Raw genomic sequence first — 23,432 nt, forward strand, 5'->3', positions numbered from 1 at the left:
AAATGGTACCAGAGGAAGCATAGTTTGCTTTTCTGTAATGACTAAACAATTCTACTTGTTGCAGCTCAACATGAGAAATGACCGAGGGAGATATATCCGTCGTAGGAAACTTGACCCAAACAGTTAGCAGTTCACAAAACTGTTGGATACCTTTTTTCAGCTGCAGGTAATGGGAAGTGTTAGGTAACTAGCAGTGGACATGGGATGTTCTAAGTTGAGCGGTCAAAACTTCACAAAACGACAAGCATCTCGGGACAGAATCGGGTTGCAGAGGTATTAGGCAGCTGCGTCTCTGAGCAGCATGCCTGTAGCAAAGTATACAAGGAAAATCCCTCGGGGAAATCCCTTGGGCTGCGATGGTTGTTAACACTAGTGTTAGAACTCCCTTACGGCTATGTCAGCACAATTGCAAGGAATCAAGTTACTGCTGCTTAGTGTAAAGTGCAGGTTACCGTCAGACAAGCAAATCCCAAATAAAATCCATTCGTATAAAACACCATGAACATGTTTTAAGCTAAGTAGTTTTACTTCAAATTGAAGTTGACCACCAGCACCTGCACAGCCCCAGGTCTCAGCTGACATGGTACTTTGCTAAGCTTCAGTAAACTGCTTGTTTGCAATTACCTGAACATGCTCTCATACCAAAGGACTTGTGTGAAATTTTTCATGTGTTGTGCAGTATCAAGTATGTTGAGTTTAGCAGATAAGATGTGGAAGAGACAGTAATTTTAAGTTTCTTTTTTTTTTCAATCGGGATGCTGCTTGAATCGAGAGAAAAAGCACCTCAAACCATTGCACGATGTTCTTATGATACATGCTGCACGTTATGACTTCAGTGTGATCCAGATGTTTTCAGTCTCTTTCTCGTGGTGAAGCTCGTCTGGCACTTCATGAAGGTTCAGGGTTGTCATCCTCTTTGTGTCAGAGGATGCTGAAGATTACGTTAGGTTCCTTCAGAATTCTTGTATCCTTCTGGTTCTGGTTAATTGGCGCTGAGGTCCCTGACCGCCTGTGGTTGGCGATGCTGCTCAGAAGCTTTGATGGTATTGCTGTCTCTCTGGTAGATACCCTGCACCAGGGACTGTAGTGAGTGGTTCAGTGTAAGTTTTCCCAGTATCTGCCAGCAGGTGAATTTTTACTTAATAGTTAATGAGAGTAGAAAAAATATTTTCTTTAGCTGCTGTGGCTGTGTTCAAAGGGCATGCAGAAGCCAGTATAATCAGTCTCTGAGATTGCTTAGAGCTAAGGGTTTTGAGCACCTGGTTCCTAGGCAGCTTGGAAAAATCCTCGCGTAGATATGAGTATTGAAACGATATGTAGAAGGGTTGGTTAGTTTCACAAGTTTACTTTCAAGGCATGCTCTGGAAAATTCATTCAGATTCTGAAGACTAAAATTGCCAGCTGAGTGTGCGAGAAGCATTTCTACTTGGCAAGTGTGACTTTCGCTGTATTTCTGTTTTCTTCCAGCTGGCAATCCTCTTGTTCAGCAAGGTGGACAGCCGCTGATCCTTACGCAGAACCCAGCCTCAGGTCTGGGCACAATGGTAACCCAGCCAGTATTACGACCTGTACAGATCATGCAGAATGCCAATCACGTCACGAATTCTCCAGTGACCAGCCAGCCGATCTTCATAACGACCCAGGTGAGTGCCCTTGCAGCCCTACTCCTGCACGCTGGCATCTCTGGGAAGGAAGACCGAGTGTGCGCGCATCCCTGGGAGATTGGCATAATCAGATGCCTGTTTCAGCTTGCCTTGTACACCTTGCTGGATGCCACACTTGAGCTGAAATCTGGTGGGTTTTGGTTTTAAATGATGTAGCCTTAGCAATAGCCTTGTTTTAAAATATCTTGTGTGCTGTAGGTTGGTTTCTAGTCATTTCATAGTTGAATCTCATTTGAAAAATTTGTCCACATTCTGCTCTTCAGCAAGTCTTATGGAGCCAGCACAGGTCTGATGGGACTTCATGCTGTTTTTCACTTGTAGCATACTCCTGAGTTACTGGTAGGGCCTGACTCCCAGCTGCAGGTGGGTCTGTCCACTCTGCGAGGATTTGACCTTGCTAAGTACTTACTACTTTGTTTTATTTTCCTGGAAAATGTGCAGGTAATACTTACTGACTTCTTTGAGCATTTGCCTGGGGAAACACTTCTACAAAATAAGGGTGCATGTTTGCCAGAGCTCCTGCTTTAAAAAAAAAAGTCTTAGTATGTTGCAGCTGTTGGTTATCATTAATGAAAAAGAAAAATAGAGATTTCAAACAACAAAACAGATCATTTACCTATCTCAGGAAACTACCACTGCCTCAAATATGACCTTAGAAATTGCTTACGACCTGGGAGAAGTTTTCTGTAGGTGCTTAGGGAAGGAGAGGTTGAGAGTGGAGGCAGTATACCAGAATGTTGTAGGAAGGTGGCCCTACTGTTGGGTAAGGTGCTGGCTGAGAACAGTATGGCCTCATAGTTCAATTGATCCTGTAGGTGATAGTGATAATGTGTTGTTTTGTTTTGTTTTGTTTTTTTGAGGGGTGTTTGTTTTTAGAGTAGAAAACTCAGATTGAATGTACTTGATATATATTTATGTTAACGATTACTGTTTGAATGCAGGGTTTTCCTGTGAGGAACGTGCGGCCTGTGCAAAACACAATGAATCAAGTTGGAATTGTTCTGAATGTACAGCAAGGTCAAACAGTTAGACCCATCACCCTAGTCCCGGGTAAGGACTGAAATATGTGAAAACCGCATTAGTGTTGTCTGTCTTTACAGAGCACCAGGGATTTAAAAGAGTGTATTTAAAATACAGATCTAGAAGCTCTAGAGAAGGGGATTTTCCAGTTCTGTAACAGATGAGATTTGTTTGCATTTGTGGCTCCAATTCTGCTAGTCGTTTCCAGCTTAGAGTAGGCCCTTTGATCATAGTAACAAACCACTTTGCAGAGTAGGGGACTTCCACCTGGAAGCAGTGTCTGCCTCACAGAGCTACATATAATCTAACCTCTTCAGAAAGGCTCCTTGGTTAACTTCATTCCAAAATCCTGGCCTGTAACCACCCCTCTTCCTTTCAGAATCTCCCCAAGCCATGATAGTGTTCCCCTACTGCCTGGAAATGAAGCCACACCTTGAAGATGATTTTTCTAACATTGCCTTCTGCTACCAGATCCTGACATGCACCATCAGCAAGATTAAGAATCCATGTGTCACCATACACCTGCCTTATAACAAAGCAACCGTGCTTTGTGATGAGTCCTCTTTCAGTATCCCAAGAACGGATCTGTAAAACTTCACATCATAAAATAATTTGTAACTATAGGATCACCCTTGTCCTGTCATGAAAAGCCTTCCATGAGCTTCCCTTGGCCTAGAGACTAGTAGGAGCCCCATGAAAGTCAGCAGGATTTATGCTTGTAAGCCTTTTAGAGAATTCCACCTAAAAGTTGTTGTAAATCTAATTTTTCACTCTATCTGTATCCAGGATCAATTTTAGTCTGCTTGGGAAGGAAAACTAAGGTGCTGAACTCTTAAAACTTCCACTGAAATTACTGGGAATTTGGGGAATTCAGCAGTGTTAGAAATTAGGTTGTATCCTGGGCAAGGAATGGAATTCGATTACTTGATCTACCTTGTTTGTTCATTTGTTTTTGAAGCCCCAGGTACCCAGTTTGTTAAACCAACAGTTGGCGTTCCTCAGGTGTTCTCTCAAATGGCCCAGGTGAGACCAGGTACAACCATGCCGGTCCGACCCACCACCAACACTTTCACTACGGTCATTCCAGCCACGCTTACCATCAGGAGCACAGTACCACAGTCCCAGGCACAACAGCAAAGTAAGTCCACTCCCAGCACCTCCACAACTCCTACTTCAACGCAGCCAACAACACTTGGACAGTTAACTGTGCAGCAGCCAGGGCAATCCAGTCAAGCTACTAACCCCAAATTAGGTAAGACTTGCCATGGAAAAGCAAGCGGACTCAAGTGTATAACACTGTCTATAATTTGATCTTCAAACATATGGCTCAGCAGCTAAAATGCAGAAGTTGAGTCAGAACTCTAGGGTTCTATTTTTGCCTCCGTCACTGACTCACGCTTCATCTCTCTTACAACCTGGAAAATGATGATAATCCTACCATAGTGTCCGGTTTGGTTAGAGAACTAGGGTTTGTTTGTTTTGTAGAATGTTCTGAGACCATCAATTAAAAGTCCCCCAAAGTGAAAAATACTATTTTTTAATCACTTAAGTTTTTGAAAGATGAAGAGCACAAGCTGAAACTAACCACGTTGCTTTTTTTTAAATGTTGGCTGAATTCATGAGTGAAATGATAGCTCAGGAATAGTGACAAACAATTTAAAAAGGAAAAAAAAATCTGCACGCAGCAAGTAGGGTTATTTTTAGTTTTAAGTGGCCGTAATCACATACAGCTGCATTTAGAAAAGAAATATAAGTAACTTTTGTGACCATCGGTATCCTGTTAGTTCATTGTAGGGCACGGCTCATGTCTTAGGGCATAGTTTGGAAGGTTAGGGAGTTTTACTTTTCCAGTCTTGCCAACCTTTGCATTGCTGGATGGGAGAATTGATGGTTTGTTCTTTGCTGAAGATTAAAGGTAGAAGAGCATGAGACAAGGCATGCTAGGTGGGGACAGGTTTCAAACAGTACATCAGATCTTACTGATTCCTTATTAGTGTTCCTCTGTTGTCCTTTCTCTTGGCAGTGAGTATTGCAAGTTTTGTGACTGTAAAGAGACCTGGAGTGACCGGCGAGAACAGCAACGAGGTTGCGAAGCTAGTGAATACTTTGAACACCATTCCTTCGTTAGGCCAGAGCCCTGGCCCGCTTGTGGTGTCCAACAGCAGCCCTGTGCATGGTTCCCAGAGATCTAGTGTTTCAGAGTCGTCATCATCATCGTCATCGTTAAAAGGTATGATTTACATACGAGCTGTCTTATAAAGATGAGGGATTTAAACTGGCAGATAGGAAAAAACAAATGACTAAAGAAGGGAAGAGAAGTTGAACTATTTTATGTATTTTTAATTAGTCTAATTTTGAGACACTCATGATAGCTACTGGGGGGTATATTTCAGCATACAGATTGTCAGAAGTTTGCATACTTCTGTTTTTTTCTGCCTCTCCAGTCTTTTTAGTAGTTAAAAGTATAGCCCTTGAAACTATATTATTACAGTATATCAAAAAGATGACCTGAACCTAAAAAGTGTAAGGATTCTCCATTTTTTTTGTTTTGTTTTGAGGTGTCTTTTTTCTTCTCCTGTTACAGTCAGTTCATCTCCTATTCCCACATTTGATTTGCAAGATGGTGGCAGGAAGGTCTGTCCAAGATGCGATGCTCAATTTCGAGTCACTGAAGCTTTAAGAGGACATATGTGTGTAAGTAACCATTCTGAGATGAGCAGTTAATCGTTAGTCATTTATGACTGGAGTGCAAAGAATAATTCTCCCTAGATTAGGTACTTCCGTGAAAAGGAAGAATATGGCTAGGAGAAAGTGAGAGGCAAAGGAGAGGCCTTCCAGCATCCCTCACCACAAGTAGGCAGGGCCTCAATTTTATGACCTGTTACAGCCAGGAGGTGCATTTATTTTCCAGTTTTACTGACCAGTAAACAATCAGAAAACTGGATGTTGAATGTGCATTATTTCTTCCTTGAGAGTTTCCTGGAGTGCCTTTGTCTCCTCTTAGGTGATGGTTAGTTTTTGCCTGCTTACCTTTAATAGCATAAATAGTCCTTCCTAGATACTATTTAATGCACAGCTTTTTTTTCCTTTTAGTACTGCTGCCCTGAAATGGTTGAATTCCTCAAGAAAAGAAAATCTCTAGATTCTGAACCAAACATTCAATCTGCAAAGCCTCCATCTCCAGAAAAAACTACCGCTGTTGCTTCACCGCCCTCTTCCACTCCTATCCCTGCGCTGTCCCCACCTGCTAAAGCTCCAGAGCCAAGTGAAAACGTAGTTGACTCATCCCAAAGTAAGCTTATTATGTTAGTAGATGATTTCTACTATGGCAGAGATGGTGGCAAAGTGAGTCAGCTACTGAACTTCCCCAAGGTTCCAACTTCCTTCAGGTGTCCGCACTGCACCAAGAGGCTAAAGAACAACATAAGGTAAGAGGAATGCAAGGTGCCACAAAAACAGTCTGCAGTGTTCTGAATGCCTCAAATCTGCAGAAGTAAAAATGAATTGTGAGCATCAGTCTCTCAAGCACTACAAGTTTCCCATGCTGTAGGTTAAATCCAGAGCTAAAGCAGTAGAGTGAGGCAGTTTGTCCACCATCACGCAGTTGAGTCAAGAAAAAAGTTGTAAGATCACGTGGTTAGAATAATCACATCTGTAGTCTTCACCAGAGAAATCTCATTTACTGATTACTAGTCTTACTAGATCATAAGAAATAATTCTTTATGAAGAACTACTCTTTTTACCTTTATTTGATGCTTTTTCAACAGAGGGAGCTAATGAGAAAATACTGTTGTGAAATAGTGTATTCTTCTGAACAAGCCACTATGTTGTTCTGCTGTGATAACTGGACTACTGATTTTTTTTCTATAAGTAGCAATGTTTTGTCATGATCAGTGGAATACCTGTTTGGTGTCAGAAGTGCTCAAAAGCTAGTACTACGCCCCCCTGTACTACAAGATCTGTTCTCTGACTTCTTCTAGAGTTACAGAATAGGAGGTTGCTGGATAGAAGGAGGTCTTGGTTTTGGTGGGAAGAGCAAGAAGGAAACATCTCAACACTGTTTTGCACCACAGTTTAGTTTTATTACTTAATCGTTAGTGCACATAAAAGTAATGATAAAATGGGTTTAAAAAAACTTCTGGTATAGCATTCATAGTGCTGTCAGGATTACAGGTGCAAAATGTTTGGATTTCTGTTCACGCACTTCCTATTCGCTTCCATAAGATTTATGAATCACATGAAGCACCATGTTGAACTGGATCAGCAAAATGGAGAGGTAGATGTCCACACCATCTGTCAGCACTGTTACAGGCAGTTCTCCACTCCGTTTCAGCTACAGTGTCACTTAGAGAATGTCCACAGTCCCTATGAGTCAACAAGTAAGTCGATTTTGCTTTTGTTGTTTGTTTAGGTTTAAGAGGGTGTTTGTCTTGGATTAATTGCAAATCTATTGAGAAAGGATGTACCTGTTCTGCCTTGCCCCGTGGAACGCTTGTAGGCCAGCAGAAAAGTCCAGCTAAATTACATTTTCCAAATATATTTTCAAGATTGTTTTAAAGAATGAGTTTAATAATAACTTCATGGCAGAATTTCATTTTTATTGGTACGTTCACATCTGATTTGAAATCACTTGCAGTTTCCTCATCAGGATATTTTGCTACTTAATCTCTTGAACAAAATGATGGGTAGAACTTTTGCGGCCTTCCGAAAACTCTCTCAGAACATATTTTTATTATCTATTCAACTCAAAGCTTTGAGAGCTAGTAATGACTTCTTAAGGGTCTGTTATTATCAAAGAGACTTGTTGTAACTTCCAGTGTATATTTTCACGTTGTCGTTGTTGTTGTCCCCCAGCTGTTAACCTGCTTTTTCTTTCTTTTGCAGCAAAGTGCAAGATTTGTGAATGGGCGTTTGAGAGTGAACCAATGTTCCTACAGCACATGAAGGACACTCACAAGCCTGGGGAGATGCCCTATGTTTGTCAGGTATTAGAAGTGGTTAAAGAGATGGACTTCATAAATATGTACTAGTCAATAAGAGGGAATCTGGCACTTACTGGCAAAGCGTGTGGCTCATAGTGGTCCAAAATAGACTTGGTCCATGGGACAGTGCTGTGGAGCCCATTGCATTTTTTTTCAGGTATGATCTTAAAGAGAAGTCCAGTGGCTATTAGGGCAGCACAAGTATCTTGTTTGTCATCAGTTCCCAGCACTGTGAAGTTGGATCAGCTTGATAGACATTTGTTTAGTCCCAATGGCATTCAGAGCCTAATATTTTTTTTCCTCCCAGGGCCTGCAGGCAAATTGCTGTGCCATAAAGAGGAGTTGTCACTCTGGAGGAGATGAGATGCTGCTGCTTGTGTGACACCTTTTCTTGTCACTCTGTTGTCATGAGATATGTGCTTGCATCGATTCTGAACATGTCATCTCCACCCAGAGGTCCTAACACTGTCCCTCCGAAAAAACAGAGAAGAAACTTCTAAAATATGTTATGTTAACACAGATTATGTTCCAAATTCTGCATTTTACATAGACCCTGAAAAAAATATAACATATTCGAACTGCTTTGCATTAACTGTCTCTCCCATTTTTTTTTCTTGGATCTGGATTTTGAATTGTTACTCCTTTCTCTTTATATGAGTAGTTTCAGTCTGTTTCTCCAAACTGCTTTGAGTATGCACTGCTTGATTTAGTATCTTAAAGTTGGAATAAGCTAGCAAGTTCTTGGTTCCTAAATTCCATAGCTAAGTGTCTTTGGGGATCTGGATGTTGCCTTTAAGATCTCCATATTGCAGTGGTGGATATGAGATAGATTGTGAGATAGATGAGTAGAAATACTGTGTTACCTCACTGATTGTTTCTGTCCACTCCTATAGGTCTGTCAATATCGTTCGTCGCTCTATTCTGAAGTGGATAGCCACTTCCGAATGATCCATGAAGACACGCGGCACCTGCTCTGTCCTTACTGTCTTAAAGTCTTCAAGAATGGCAATGCTTTCCAACAGCATTTCATGAGGCATCAGGTACTATGTCTGTCTTTGTTTACAGCAGTTCATTTTCCACAGGGATTCATAGTAAGCATGTGGTTAGTTGAGCATTTGTTTGGGGAGGAAAAAGAAAAAGAAAACTTGGTTGAAAGAAGAGTTTTAGTAGATGCTAGTAGTATTCACTCCGTAACAAATGCAATTTGCATGCTGTCATTCTAGACTTTTCATAGGGATTGTGGTGGAGAGAAGAGGCATTGCTCCCTTAGGAGTAGCACAGATTGATTTTACTTAACAGAAAAAAACATGTTTTGTTGGACTGCGTTTGCTTCATGAGATGATTAACCAACAGCAGACTCTATGTTCATTTGGGTTTTAATTTTTTTTTATCTTCAGGTAATAAATAAATAATGCTGTATGCACACAAATGAAACTAATTTTGATAGCTAAGTATTCTGTTTCCAAGTACGTTGGCTATATCGACAACATATTTTATAAAGGTGTAGCTAAAGCGTATTTTCAGAATATAGAAATGCAGCACGCTTACCAAGTGCCTGAATTGATTTGCCCCAAAGTCCTTTATTGATTTACAGGAAAGGCAAGGCAAGTTTTGAAGGAATGTTTCCCCCATGTACTGCTCTGCTAGCATGCCTTACTTTGGCTTAGACAAGCTGGGTAAGACTTCTGTTCCATGACACTTCTAAGTCTGGTGTCTGTGCAGAGCCTGATGATTTTAATTTAAAAAAAGCCGGGGGGGGGGGGGGAGGGAATGTTGTGATGGAGACCATTCAGATGCTAAAAAAGTGGGGCTGGCTATGGTTTCAAGGAGGAAATAGTGTTGGTTTTCTTCTTTTTTTTTAAACCAAAAAACATTCCGTGTTGTGACTTCTGTTTCTCTAAAATGGAATGTATTTAATTTGCATTTGCTTTAGAAGAAGAGTGTTTATCATTGCAACAAGTGTAGACTCCAATTCCTGTTTGCCAAGGATAAAATTGAACACAAGCTGCAGCATCATAAAACTTTCAGAAAGCCTAAACAATTAGAAGGATTGAAGCCTGGAACCAAGGTAAGAAATCCAGATTAACAGCAGGCATCGATCCTGGTTTCTCAGGAAATATCCACAGCATCTTCATTGACATGTTTTTGCTAAGTGATGCAAAAGTGATGTTTGCCTCATCTGCATCACGTAAATCACATTTGCTGGGACAGAAAACACTTCTGGCCACGCTGTACTCATGCAACTAATCTGATACTCCAGAGAAACTTCATAGTGAGAGTGGAGAGCTGAAAGTGGCACGCCAGAGATTAAGCTCTCCTAACTAAGGCATCTACAAGTGAAGGTACCCGAACTAATTGACTTGGATGCCTTCTGTAGTCATTAAGGAAAAACAGGCACTTCTGGGGCTTAAGTCGTGTGTCCTTGGTCTAGGCTGCTAGTGTCCTGGGTGGGACAGGTTGTGTCGTAGAGCACCTGTTTATTAAGAGTCTGAGAGACTGCTTCAAACAGAGGAGTTTGAATTGGGATAGATCACTTTTGCCCGTGTGTTTTTAAGAGGTATGGCTCTGTTTTCTGCAGGTTACAATCAGGGCATCTAGAGGACAGCCACGGACAGTGCCAATATCTTCAAATGACATGCCGCAGGGCACTGGACAGGACACCACTCCGCTGTCATCGTCTACAGATCCCCAGCCCATCTTCCTGTACCCACCTGTCCAGAGGAACGTCCAGAAGAGAGCGGTCAAAAAAATGTCAGAACTTTTGGCTAAATTTCAAATTAAAAATATTTTAAAGGAAATGTAGTCAGTTCTGTTATGCCACAGTGATGAGGTGGTCTGACCTTGTCTTAACAGTTGCCAAGGAAATTCTATGCTATGAGAACCTAGCTTCCCACAAAACCAGGGTTAAAGCATGCTATGAAAGCCCTTAAGATGAAACTGTGAAATGCAGAATTGGCTAGGCATTTTGATAGAGATAATGGGATTTCATCACCATAAGGGCTATCTGCCTACACTGTGTCCTACCACCTTGTCTTCAACTTATTTCTATTTTATTTGTATTTGTTATCCACTCTTACATCGTGTTTCCTGGCTACAGCAAGTGTGAAACGTTTAGGGTGCAAGATAAGACTAATTTGACTGCAGGCTTCTGGAAGTTTACATGTCGTTAACTTTGTCTTGGTGATTGTTATAACTCCAAAGATACCTGTCCAGCCACTGATGGAAATATCCCTCTTATCTTCAGGAGTGTCCTGGGGAGGCAGACTTGCCTGGAGTGCAGCTTCGAAATCCCTGACTTCCCAAACCACTTCCCTACCTACGTTCACTGTTCGCAGTGCCGTTACAGCACTTGCTGCTCCCGAGCTTATGCCAACCACATGATCAAGTACGTGTGATTCTTTGCTGTAGCAGCCATTCCTCCTGCCTGAATGTTGTAGCATCCCTGTGAGTGCTGCGCTGTAAGAAAGGGGTATCATGAAATTTTAGTTCACTACAGTGGTCTGTAAGACGTGTATTCTGTGTCAGCACGGACACAGGTGTTAGCTTTGAAACGAGATGGGAAAACTGAGTGCAGGAGATGAAAGACTCATTCCAAACTGAGTATCGTGGCTAGTGGCGTGTGTGTACTGCATGAAGCTGCAGAGGATTGCCATTATTCAGTGCTCTAGGATTTCTTGCAAAATTCTCAGAGTGAACTTAAAAACATAATTTAAAAATATTAAAATAATAATAATAATAATAATAAAAGTCATGTCGTGCTTTTACAAGCCTGCAGTCTGTACAGGACCATGGGTGGACCACAGAACAGGATGGTAGAACAGTTGCTATAAAATCTGGGCATTTCTAAATGCTATTGAACAGTGTATATTATTTATTTATTTATTCAGACATGGAATTTTCAATTCGTTGAATACAAGTCTGGCAGACAAAATGTTACTAAAACCAGAATTGTGTCTATCCTTGTAAATATTCTTTATTGTATATGGTTTTATAGCTCTTCAAATATCTGGAATAATTCTGACATTTAATAAACTCTGTTTTCTTACAGCAACCATGTTCCCCGGAAGAGTCCAAAATACTTGGCTTTGTTTAAAAACTATACTGCCTGGTAATGGAAAACTTGTCATCTTATTTTAATCATCTGGGAATCTAATGTGCATTCATTTTCTGATCTTCCAGTTCTGTTCTTTTCTTTCGTGATCATCTTAAGAAGTGCTACTTAATGTTCGCAAAAGTATACTGAAAATATATTGAACTGAAGGCAACTACTATTGCCTGAAACTCCCATTGCTTTCCAGTGTTTTGGGGAGGGGGCACTGCCTGTATGCACTGGCGTGACATTTTTTTCTAAGTGTTAGTGAGGGGATGAACCTATTTTCATGTCTGATACTGATGCTAAGCTCGCTTTCTTCTCTTCTTTCTGTTGTTGTTTTCCAGTGGTGTAAAGCTGTCCTGTTCCTCCTGTCTCTTTGTAACATCTGAGGGTGATGCAATGGCCAAACATCTGGTCTTCAATCCATCACATGAGTTTAGTAATATTATTTTCCGAGGTAAGAGTTGGAAAGGGAATAAAAAAGTTGAAATAATTAATGAAGGATATACTACATCAATTCATGGAGTCTGAATCAAATACAGCTGTGTGTAGCAATTGGCTGAGTGCTTACTGACTCCTGAGTTTTAGTAAAATGTGATGTTGGGGACCTTCTGAATGCGTCTTAATTGTTATGGAGATTGAGAGTTAAGCTTCAAGTGAGTGCACTCTGCCTGGAGCTCAGCTGTGTAAGGAGATTCTCAGGAGATCTTCCCAGGGAGAGACAATGCAGAGGGCTTCAGTCAGCTCCTCTGTTTCTCTGAGACATCATTGTACCTCCATGACACCAAGGGGCTTTAAGCAGCTGCTGATATTGGGATATGAATAGGGCCTAAAGCTGTCGTTCCAGCCATTTGTTGTGAATTACCAAAATTTGCAAAACTTAAGGACACTGCCTGCAGAGATCTGGCCAGACTGGAGCTTTCCTAACCAAACCCCTTGTGTTATTTCAAATGGATGTGGGGTTTTGCTGTTTGTCTTTAATGGCTGCTGGTGAGTGTTGTTCTGCACTGTTGAGCAGTTTTCACTTCCTGGGTTTGGTTGTGGCTGTATTTAAGCGCAAGTCCTCTTCGGGAGGGGGGTGGCTGAATGGAAGGGGGAATATTGGCTGCTCTTAGAGCAGATTGGGAATGCTGCAGGGATACTGAGCCTCATCTCTGCACCAGGACTTGTTTGCTTTCATTGACTTCTCGTTTGTTTGCAAAACTACAAATGTTTTGTTTTGTTTTTTTTTAACAGGGCCTTCTTGGATATCACATTCCAGGTAAACTGTTTGTAAACTATTATCTGCCATCATCTGTTTCAGTTTGTGGGTTGCTTGTTTGCTTTCCCTCAGCAGTTTCATTTCCTTGGTTTTAAGAAAGTTCTGTGTTCTCTCCTTTCAAGGCACGTTCAGCCCCAGGACAAAAGCATGAAGAATACATGCTCTGCCTATTCCCTGAGTAAAGCTGCTACTGTGAAAACAAAGTCTTCGTTACCTGCGAAAGATGACCTGGAGCCTGAGCTGACACCAGCAGCCTACAACAGGCCTCTGGTCTGCCAGGAAGAGGAGTGCTTAAATATTGATGCTCAAGAAGATGAGCAGCCAACAAAGGAGCCTGAACCTGCAAGCAAAAAGGAGCAGCTGTCAGTGAAGAAGCTGCGAGTCGTACTGTTTGCTTTGTGCTGCAACACTGAACAGGCAGCAGAGCACTTCCGAAATCCTCAGAGGCGGATCAAGCGCTGGCTACGGAGGTTTCAAGCTTTCCAAGAAGAGAACTTGGCATCCCTGTCGGAGGGCAAGTACCTCAGCTTAGAGGCTGAAGAGAAGCTAGCGGAATGGGTCCTCACACAGAGAGAGCAGCAGCTGCCTGTAAACGAGGAGACTCTCTTCCAGAAAGCCACCAAGATTGGCCGATCCCTCGAAGGTGGCTTCAAGATCTCCTACGAGTGGGCCGTGAGGTTCATGCTGCGGCACAACCTCAGCACGCACACTCGGAGGGCAGTGGCTCACCCGCTCCCCAAAGACGTCGAGGACAACGCCAGTTGCTTCATCGAGTTTGTGCAGCGGCAAATCCACACTCAAGACCTGCCTCTCTCCATGATTGCGGCCATCGATGAAATCTCTCTCTTCCTCGACGTGGAGGTGCTGAGCAGCGACGACAGGAAGGAGAATGCTCTGCAGACGGTGGGAACTGGGGACCCCTGGTGCGACGTTGTTCTCACGATTCTCGCCGATGGAAGCGTTCTCCCAACACTGGTCTTCTACAGGGGCCACGTCCAGCAGCCTGCCAACGTGCCAGAATCGATCATGTTGGAAGCAAAGGAGAACGGATACAGTGACGACGAAGTCATGGAGTTGTGGGCGACCAGAGTGTGGCAGAAGCACACAGAGTGTCAGAACAGCAAGGGCATGCTTGTGCTGGATTGTCACCGAACGCACCTATCGGAAGAAGTACTTTCCTTGCTGAGTGCCTCCAGCACTCTGCCGGCTGTTGTCCCTGCTGGCTGCAGCTCCAAAATCCAACCTCTAGATGTTTGTATAAAAAGGACTGTGAAAAATTTCTTGCATAAAAAGTGGAAAGAGCAAGCCAAGGAGATGGCGGACTCCACGTGCGATTCGGACATTCTTCTCCAGCTGGTTTTATGCTGGCTGGCAGAGGTCCTGGAAGTCATTAGTGACTCTCCTGAACTTGTGCAGCAGTCCTTCCTGGTGGCCAGTGTGCTGCCGGGTCCGGACGGCACGGCCAACTCGCCCACACGCAATGCCGACATGCAGGAGGAGCTGATTGCCTCTCTGGAGGAGCAGCTGAAGCTGAATGGTGAGCAGCAGCAGCAGCAGCAGGCAGCGACCGAGGTCCAGGATCGGACCCAGGCCGAGGAATCTGCCGACCCAGAAATCCTCCATCAGCTCTTCGAAGGGGAAAGTGAGACTGAATCATTTTATGGCTTTGAAGATGCTGATTTGGATCTGATGGAAATCTGAGCACTGATCTGCGAATCGTGATCCAGAAAGGGTTATTTTTTAAATAAATGTTGGATGAGACCATTACACTTCCCTGTGGATTTGTGGGTTTAGGAAATTTGTAGGCGATCACTCAGATAAATAGCCATTTATGCTGTTCATTTATAAGTTTTGTGCTTTTTTAAAAGAAAAATCACTGTGTTGGTATTTTCTGAAAATATATTGTGGGTGAATATTTTTGCGTTTTCTTTACCTCACTGTATCATAGTTTTCTGTTTTTATTGTGCAGAAATGTTTTGAATTATACATTGTCAATGTGACCATTTCTAAAGAAAGGAAAAAATATGTAGCTAATGAACCAGTATATAAACCTTTTTGGTTGTCTTAACACAGACTTTTTTTTTTTAACACTTGACCCAGAGATTTAGGTTTCTGTGGTAAATTTAGGTATGAATGATTGCTTTAATGTGTGAACCTCCTATAATTGGCCATTAAGATTTGGTTTGGGTTTGTTTTTTGTTTTCTTTTCCTTTTTTTTCCTTTAAAGAAGACTAATTATTTTGCTTGTGAATTTGGACATGGGGTAAAAACACAAGCAAAAGAATTTTGCCTGTTCAATGCCAGCAATGGTTCGTGGGAGCCACGATACTTTGAACGGGGGCCGAAGTGAGACGTGCAGTTGGGGAGTCAGGTGCAGTGCTGCCACAAACCTGCGGGGTTTGAGCTGACTTTGACACTGCGATGGTTCCTTTCCTCCAGCCGGGAAACCATCCGGCACCCACCTTGCTCCAAAGAGTTACTGACAGAGGGTACACGATGGAAGAGGAAAGTCAAGTCTGTCTTGACCTTCCTGTACAGTAGATGGGAGTTAAAGCTGTATGGACCATTAAGCGTTGACCTTTTAACTACTAGTAGTTGATAAACCTGCTTTAACCAGTGGCATCAGACACTACGTTCCTTAGAATTAGAAATCTGATTTAATGAAACAAACTGTGACGTGCACAAAAAGAAGACGTTTGTTTTTATTTTTCACTGCCAGCTTAAATTTTTCTACAATTTGCATGTTTGAGGGTTTTTTAATTGTATGTATTATGGTATAAACGGAAAGCATTTTGACATACAGAATTCAGAAGCACCTGCACCTTTCTGTTTCCATAGAGGTTTTGTGAACCTTCCCTATTACCTAAGGAAAGCAGGAAGCAGCATGTGCAGACCTGTAAATGGTTCATCTTTAAAATGTACATAAGTGGAACATTTAATAAAACCAGGGAAATGGATTTATAAACATGTGTTTTTATTATGAAGAACTATTTAACTCTTGTGATATCGTAATGCTTAATGTAAAGTGCATAAAGAATTCTCTGAGGAGTGCAGGAGCGCGAGGCTGGCACGTGAGCTGTGCTTCAGAGCTGGGGCCAGGTCGCGGACTGGATTCCCTCTGTTCTTTCGAAGGGGACACAGAGTTGTTTTAGCATGTCCTGAGGATACCCAGAGATGGGATAGTAATTAAATGTGTTTACATGTCATTAACACTTGAGGCAGAATTCTGCCCAATTTACATTTCTGCAGACCCTACTTGCCCTTTAACTATATAGTAGGTTAAACAGAACAACCTACTCTCCTGATTTGAGTTTTTTTAAAAAATAAAATTCTGAAAAGTCATTAATAAAATACTGAACGAAGATTTAACTGCATTTTATTCTTTTTTGGGGGACTGCCCACACTCTCAAGTGAGAGCTTAATGGTTCAAGTTGTTAGGTAGTAGTAAATACCAGTCTTAAATACCTTCACGAATAATCATAAGGCTAAGAAATACCGAATAATGGCTGAATTGGGTAGCGAAGCACATGTAACACCATTTTGTTACTATCCTCCTGTCGCACTAGCTGAATGGGAACCAGCAGGGGCTTTGCAGGAGGTCCTGCAGCCTCGGCTGCACACAGCCTGCTGTAGGATGATCAGCTGCCTTTGATTTTCAGAGCCCTCGAAGCCCTGGATCTGCTGTCAGCAGGTAGAGCTGTAAGAACGAATATGGATCTTAATTACTCTGACCATTAAGATTAGAGAAGACACTAAAGCAACAGAAGTCAACCTTCCTTTCATTTTTTCCCCTCTGTGCTTTGAACTGAAGCCTTTAATAGGCACTGAATGCTTGAGCGTGCCTAGGATAAGCAAAATGCGGGTGTCTGTGAAAAGGTGTTCATAAAATGGCCTGGTAGGTTGCACCTTAGAGGTATTACCTTTTTATATCTTAAAACTGCCCCATGAGCTGAAGTGCTACAGCTGGGCTTGGAGGAGTTAACACAGCTGTCAACTGCGTGCTTGTAGTGGGATAGGAGAGCAGCGTAGGAACCTCTAAAACTGAAATCTAAGTCTGGAAATGTTGCTGTACCCTCGGGGTTCCACTTTCCTTTTGTCCAAGCCATCACAATGCTGCTCAGCGTGCTGGCAGCGCTGTAACTAGCTGGCTGCAGCACGCAGCCTCCAGGCCCTTGTGCTTGCACGGTAACGCCTGGTGCCTGGAAGACCAATTTCTTTCAAACTAAGCAGGAGGACCTATACCATTTCTTGACTCTTACTGTTGGCAAGTGCTTTTCTTACAGAAGACATCTTTAAAGACGTGTTTTCATTCTGTTCACAGGTGGCTTTTATAAGGTGACTGAGGCTTTTTACCTGTCCAGATCAGAATTCTTGGATGTCTGGATTACAAGTGAGAGCAGGAGATACATGGTACGTGCTGCACCTTAGGTTACAGAAATACCCCACAGGATTAAAGCGTGTTACATACTCAATTACAGATGTCATAGTCCAGTAGATTTTTGTTTTATTAGGGCAAATTGTAATGGGATAACTGGGTTCAGTACTATTACCTTGCACCTCAGAAACCTTTGCTAAAACAGAAGTGGAAAAAGCATTGTCGGCTCTAGCAGAGATGAGATCGTGGGTGCTAATTAGAGGTGGTTATGGAGTACTTTGACCCACACTCTCACACACACAAGCGCTATCTGAGAAAGGGACTGCCAAGTCAGATACAGGATGAAGAGGAGAGTGTGTTCAGGCTTAATGGAGTACAGTACCTACCAGAACCCCATTGGAGCAAAGAGCAAAACCACTTTTTTTTTCCCTGGAGAAGGGCAACAAAAAGGACTTGCAGCTTTCCGCAGCCTTCTCAAAGCATGGCTGTGCTGTAGAATTCAGAACCTTGCACCTCAGTGCTTCTTGAAGTGCTGTGGCTTCTCACTTCCTGAAGTTAATGTTCTTGGAGCATCCCACAAATTCTTAACCATAACACCAAACACAGAGGCTTGTCTTAACAGGTTTATTTAATTTCCCAAAGAAATCAGATCAGAACTTCAAAAAGAGTAGCTGATTTACAGCATAGATGAAGGGCGATAACACAGACACAGCAGCCTGAAGTAGCTCTTGGGGGTGGGTCATTCAAAACCACTGCAAGGAGACATTTTTACAAGGTCAGGATATTACACAACATGGATGCGGTTAACAGCTGTGCTACCAAAATCAGAGCATTTTTACCTTTTATAAGGTGCCCTCAGGCTTTTGCTGGACTGACAGCTTACAGATTAAGAGCTGAAAGTACACGTAGTCCTAAAAGTATTACCTGACAAGATTTGCTATGTCCCAGTTGGCTTCCAGGGTCAGGGGTCCTTCCACCTCCACTCCTTTCTCCGTTGCAATAGCAATTTCATACTAAGGAAGAAAAACACGGAAAGTTTTCAATAAAGCCTGACTTCCATACTTGAATTTGATCGGCCCTGTAAAAGCTCTGATCAGTAAGTGTCAGTAATAAGAGCTGTTGTTTAAACAAATTTGCTTTAGTGTGGTTTTGCATTTAGTAATGTTTTACTTTTTCCTTGGTGAGCATGTTGAGATAGTTCATGGTGGTAGGAGGTAGAAACTGTCACAAAGCTAAAAGATTGCAATCTCTGGATGCTGCTACTGTGGTGATGGGAGAAGCAGCACCAGATGTAAGAAGCAGCAGCACCCAGGCCAGCCAGAGAGAGGCAGCACTCAGGATAAAACCGCTCTTCTGAGGCTGGAGATGAGGTGAGACGTTGCAGAACACAGGTTTGTTAACAGATTTTTTAGCGTGCCTCATCTCTGCCAACTCAAGCGTTTCTGTGAGGTTTGCTGAGAATCAGAGACGGAATGACTGGAAACGCTACAGTGAGCTGGGGTAAACACTGGCCTCTGGAACGTCGGCCTGAGGCACGCAGCAGCTCTCCAGCCAGGGCACACCGAAGTACCACACTTACTCTGTTGAATGATCGAGCGTCTCTGTAATACAAAATTTTCATACAACGCTCGATCAAGCTCCGGGCTTCCTCCTTTGTTAGAGTGGGTTTCTTCTCCAAGACTTCTCTCATCAATGGCTGAAAGAAAGTAACAAAAACCAATATCTCAACAGCTCAGTCACGCAGCACCAAGTTTGCTTCAGCAGCTGAGTGCACACTCTGTTCCTGCCTGCGAATGCTCACCTGAGCTAGGAATGCTCCGTAACCCGTAGCAAGTGTAGGGGCTTCGTAGGCCACGCCAAGCATGTCCACGTAACCTAGGAAGCTGAAGGGATGGAGTGGTTAGTGCAGAACTCCTTGCCTAGGCAGAGCTGCATCACTCTGGGGAGGGCCTAGGCTTTTGAGCAGCTACATCCAGCTCAGAGCAGAAGCCAGCTAAGCAGGTGCCCTCCTGCTGAGAAAGGCGGGAGTCTTGCTGGAGATGCAGGCTCACATAGCCCATGGGTCACTGGAGGACCACAAAGGCTAGACACATCCTTTTTGACCCATGCAAGCAAGGGAGCAGGAGGGTATGCCTGCCAGGAATTAAAGGAATGATGAGCATTAGGAAAAGCATAAAGGAACATAAAGGATCTGGAAGCATAGAGCACCTCCTGGCCAAGGGATCCACCGCGTACTTCTCTTTCTGGAGAAGCCCTCAGCTACAATCCCATCTAACAAACAGGGCAAGCAAGAACTGTGCTGGTGGGGCTCCCTCCCAAAGCGTACACGTAACTCCTCTGTCCTGTGCCATGAGGAACAGTCCCAGGGAAGGGCACGCGGTAACCATTACGTGTTTTGCGTCACCGCTCCTCACCTACCTCTCGCCATTGTAGTAGCCTCCGATGACAACAGTGTTCCACAGGGGATTTATCTTGGACCTCCGGTTGTACATGACTCTCGTCAGCCAGGAATGAATGGCTTTGGGGCTGTAGCTGTGACCGTCTCCCAGCAGCTCCTCGTCAATTCTAATTCAGAGAGAAGTTTCACCCAACTGAGAAAAGCTGGAAACCACCTGGACGCGAGCAGCAGCCCACCTCCCGCTGTGCCATGGGCAGAGCAGGGGAGCCTCATGCAAAGCCACAGTACTCAGCAGAGAATTGGGAAAGGACACTTGCACCGGGGGGATTGCAAGCTTAGCAAAAGAACAAGGAGGAGCCTGAGCTCAGTTTTGGTCCCGCTCAGCGAACGCATCTCGCTACATCTCAGTGCTCTGAGAACTGGAAGGAGAGCGGCGCGGCGTTACCCACAGCACGGTCAGGGCTCGCCCCACCGGAGCCGAGCCCGTGAGAGGCGCAGCGCGGGCCGGGAGGACTTACACCATCTGGTCGATGATCTGCGCCAGGTACTGGAAGTCGGCGTAGTCCCCGGAGGCGCCCAGCACGGTGCTGTCGTTCACCCTCAGCAGCCGGGAGATGTTGCGGAAGCGGGCGAGGGAGCCGTAGGAGCCCATCATGTCCGCGGCGAGCATCACGCCGCCGTCGAACTTCACGCCCAGCACCGAGGTGCCCGTCACCATGGGGGTCCTGCAGGCCCCGGCGTCAGCGGCACCGGGGGGGCCGCTCCCCAAACGCCCCCAGCCCCCCGGTTGCCCCAGCCCCCCTCCCCGGTGCCCCCCTCCCCGGTGCCCCCGCTGCCCGGTGCCCCCGGCCCGCCCCGCACTCACGTGGTCCGGGTGAGCGGCTGGAGGCCTGCGGCAGGCCCGGGCCCGCCGGGGCTGTAGGCCTGCCCCGGAGCCGGGCCCCCGGCCCAGAACGGCGGCGGCGCCCGCGTTCCCCCGGCCTCCATCTTAGTCACGGTGCGGCTCGCGCTGCGCACGCGCGCCGGGAGAGCGGCCGCTACCGGCCGCCGTAGGCAGAGGCGAGGCCGCGCGGCGCCATCTTGGGAGTGGCCCGGGCCGGAAGGGGGGAGGGAGGGCCGGGCTCCATCTTGTGTGTGGCGGAGCTCGCCTGCTCCGGGTTACGCCCCGCTAATGGCCCGTCGCGGGCCCCTGACCCCCGGGTGACGCCCGGGGACGGGCACCTGGGCGTTAAAACACCGGTTCTGCTCGGCCCGTCCTTGCCGAGCCGCGCCTCCGCTCCCAGCCGCCCTCCCCAAGATGGCGGCGCTCTGCTGGCGCCACGGGGGGGCGTCACGTGACACCGGCCCCGCCCCGGGCGAGCCGAGGGGGCGGGGGTGGGGGCGGGACCGGGCGGGTCTCTCCCCGCCCCGGGGCGTGGCCGGGCGCGGCGCGGTCCAATGGGCGCTCAGGGGGCGGGGCCTCGGCGGAGGTAACAGGTTGGGGCGGCGGCGGGGGTGAGCGGTGCCGGCGGCGGCGGCTCGGGAGGTGAGTGCGGGGCCATAGGGGCCATAGGGGCCATAGGGGCCATAGGGGCCATAGGGGCCATAGGGGCCATAGGGGCCATAGGGGCCATAGGGGCCATAGGGGCCATAGGGGCCATAGGGGCCATAGGGGCCATAGGGGCCATAGGGGCCATAGGGGCCATAGGGGCCATAGGGGCCATAGGGGCCATAGGGGCCATAGGGGCCATAGGGGCCATAGGGGCCATAGGGGCCATAGGGGCCATAGGGGCCATAGGGGCCATAGGGGCCATAGGGGCCATAGGGGCCATAGGGGCCATAGGGGCCATAGGGGCCATAGGGGCCATAGGGGCCATAGGGGCCGTTGCCCTCGCTGTGTGTTCAGCCTCATGGCAGAGCCTGTAGGGGCCGGGGCTATAGGGGTTGCCCTTCCCGGGGCGCGCCCTGCCCTGCGGCAGTACCTGTAGCGGATGGGGCCCTAGGGGCTGTCCTCCCCAGGCTGTGCCCTGCCCTGTGGCAGAACCTCTAGGGGCTGGGCCCGTAGGGCTTTCCTCCGGGGGGTGAGCTTTGCCCTGTAGCAGGTCCTACAGAGGCTGGCTCTGTAGTGGTCCTTGTCCTTGGGGGTGCTCTACCCGACAGCAGTCCCCACGAGGGGTTCTTATTCTGGGGTATGGCGTGCCATATAGCAGACTCCATAGGGATGCTTCCCCAGCGATGGGTCTGCCCCGGCCGGGTCTCCTCTCTTCTGTAGGCTCCCCTCACTAAGGGATCCTGCGTCACCTGTAGGGGCTCTCTGTGGGGGCTACCCCTTTCACCAGGGACCTGCGTTTCCCTGTGCCTCACCCCTACAGAGGTCGTATCTGCCGAGAACATCCCCTGGGTCCTGGCCCCACGCACCCGTCTGTAGGGGCTGCTGGCGTGGGTGCCCTCCTCCGGCAGGGACCCGCCGTAATGCCCCCCATAGGCACTGCTCTATGGGGCACCCTTCCTGGGCTCTGTGTCCCCGTGAATCCTGTCCCTTCTGGCGCTGCTGCGGCCTCTCCCTCGTTCGCTCCTCGTAAATATTTAGCGTCGTTTATGGCTCCTGCAATCTCTGACCGGGGGAGGTGGCTGATAAGGGCCGAGTCCCAGCCTGGTTTTCGGGGCTGCGCCCAGCCCGGACGGGGACGGACGGAGCCGCTCTGCCTTCCTGCTCTGAGCACTGCCAGGACCTCGGGTCCCTTCCTTCTGAACCGCGTTGGTATGGAGATAATCTCAGCCGAAGCCTTGAGCTGCAGAAGGACGAGTTGCGTCCCCGAGCGGGGAAAATCAACACCTCCGGGACCTCGCAGCGTCACGCGCCGTTTTATTACACCGGGGCCAGCCCCGTGCTCCCCGCTGCCGGCGGAGTGGGTTCAAACCTTGCCCGGCCGCGGGGCGGCCGTAACGCGGCACCTGCTGAAACTTTAATGCGCCACGCCGCCCTACTTCGCCCGGCTCCCAGGGCGCTGTTTTCAGCCTCCTGTTTCAATAAGGAAGAAAAGCGAAACCCGCACAGCGCTGGCTGCGGGGGGTTACGGCACGCGGGGCGGCGATGCTGCGTCCCCGGAGCTGCCTCGGTGCCCCCCCCGGGTCCCCTGGGGCCTTGATGCCCGCGGTCACCGGGGCCAGGTCTCGATGCCCACGGGCTTGCCCCTGCAGGCTGGGTGATGGCTGCGAGGGGCAGGGGTGCCCAGGTCGTGCTGCCCGTCCCCATCCCCGTTTCCTCCCCTCTGCCGGATCTGTCCCCAGGATAACCCGTCCTCTGTGCCCGCTGTCCCAGCCCTTTGTTTGGAGGGTGCTCGCGGATCGCTCCGGGCGGGTTTGCTCCCCACCACCCCGACCAGTTGAGCTGGTTTGGGGCCGAGTTTCCATCTCCGTCCCTGTAGATAACATCCCCACAGATAACGTGGCGCTTGTGACCGAGTCCTCTCCCGCTGCAGCCCCTCGCAGCGTCCCCCCCCACTCCTGTTTTGGGGCTGCACTGGGGTGGTGCCGGCTGGGACCAGCACTGAGGTGTCACTGTGAGCGAGGGGGGACAACTGGGGGCTCCCCGGCCTTGGCCTGGTGCCCTGGGGTCCCGGTGGTGCCAGGGCTGCTGCTGCTCACCGCAGCCGCACA

The 23,432-nt window shown here is 46.8% G+C and overlaps 2 protein-coding genes across 9 annotated transcripts in view; one reads left to right on the plus strand and one right to left on the minus strand.

Moving 5' to 3' along the window:
• POGZ (pogo transposable element derived with ZNF domain) overlaps nucleotides 1–15,977 on the plus strand; it is a 36,022-nt gene extending 20,045 nt beyond the window's left edge. For 6 of the 8 annotated variants that reach the window (XM_080569997.1, XM_080569995.1, XM_080569996.1 and 3 more), the window contains 16 exons: nucleotides 1,468–1,643; nucleotides 2,606–2,714; nucleotides 3,643–3,936; nucleotides 4,708–4,914; nucleotides 5,269–5,378; nucleotides 5,778–6,112; nucleotides 6,909–7,063; nucleotides 7,569–7,669; nucleotides 8,560–8,706; nucleotides 9,600–9,734; nucleotides 10,245–10,417; nucleotides 10,911–11,051; nucleotides 11,715–11,774; nucleotides 12,104–12,216; nucleotides 12,996–13,020; nucleotides 13,143–15,977. In XM_080569997.1, coding sequence (XP_080426123.1) covers nucleotides 1,468–1,643; nucleotides 2,606–2,714; nucleotides 3,643–3,936; nucleotides 4,708–4,914; nucleotides 5,269–5,378; nucleotides 5,778–6,112; nucleotides 6,909–7,063; nucleotides 7,569–7,669; nucleotides 8,560–8,706; nucleotides 9,600–9,734; nucleotides 10,245–10,417; nucleotides 10,911–11,051; nucleotides 11,715–11,774; nucleotides 12,104–12,216; nucleotides 12,996–13,020; nucleotides 13,143–14,721 — 3,860 coding nt within the window. In that variant the 3' untranslated portion in view covers nucleotides 14,722–15,977. The remainder of the gene's footprint in view (nucleotides 1–1,467; nucleotides 1,644–2,605; nucleotides 2,715–3,642; nucleotides 3,937–4,707; nucleotides 4,915–5,268; nucleotides 5,379–5,777; nucleotides 6,113–6,908; nucleotides 7,064–7,568; nucleotides 7,670–8,559; nucleotides 8,707–9,599; nucleotides 9,735–10,244; nucleotides 10,418–10,910; nucleotides 11,052–11,714; nucleotides 11,775–12,103; nucleotides 12,217–12,995; nucleotides 13,021–13,142) is intronic. The other 2 variants (XM_080570000.1, XM_080570001.1) reach the window with 2 other exon arrangements.
• Nucleotides 15,978–18,005: 2,028 nt separating this feature from the next.
• On the minus strand, nucleotides 18,006–20,844 carry PSMB4 (proteasome 20S subunit beta 4). The gene is made up of 7 exons (XM_080570010.1): nucleotides 20,659–20,844; nucleotides 20,312–20,518; nucleotides 19,814–19,960; nucleotides 19,197–19,278; nucleotides 18,975–19,091; nucleotides 18,320–18,408; nucleotides 18,006–18,147 (listed from the first exon to the last, which is right to left on the minus strand). Exons 1-7 carry the CDS (start codon nucleotides 20,778–20,780, stop codon nucleotides 18,135–18,137), a joined length of 777 nt encoding a protein of 258 aa, XP_080426136.1. The 5' UTR covers nucleotides 20,781–20,844; the 3' UTR covers nucleotides 18,006–18,134.
• Between the last annotated feature and the right edge of the window lie 2,588 nt (nucleotides 20,845–23,432).

This window comes from Anser brachyrhynchus (genome assembly GCF_964034855.1).
Source record: "Anser brachyrhynchus genome assembly, chromosome: 28".
In the NCBI taxonomy this organism is placed as follows: Eukaryota; Metazoa; Chordata; class Aves; order Anseriformes; family Anatidae; genus Anser; species Anser brachyrhynchus.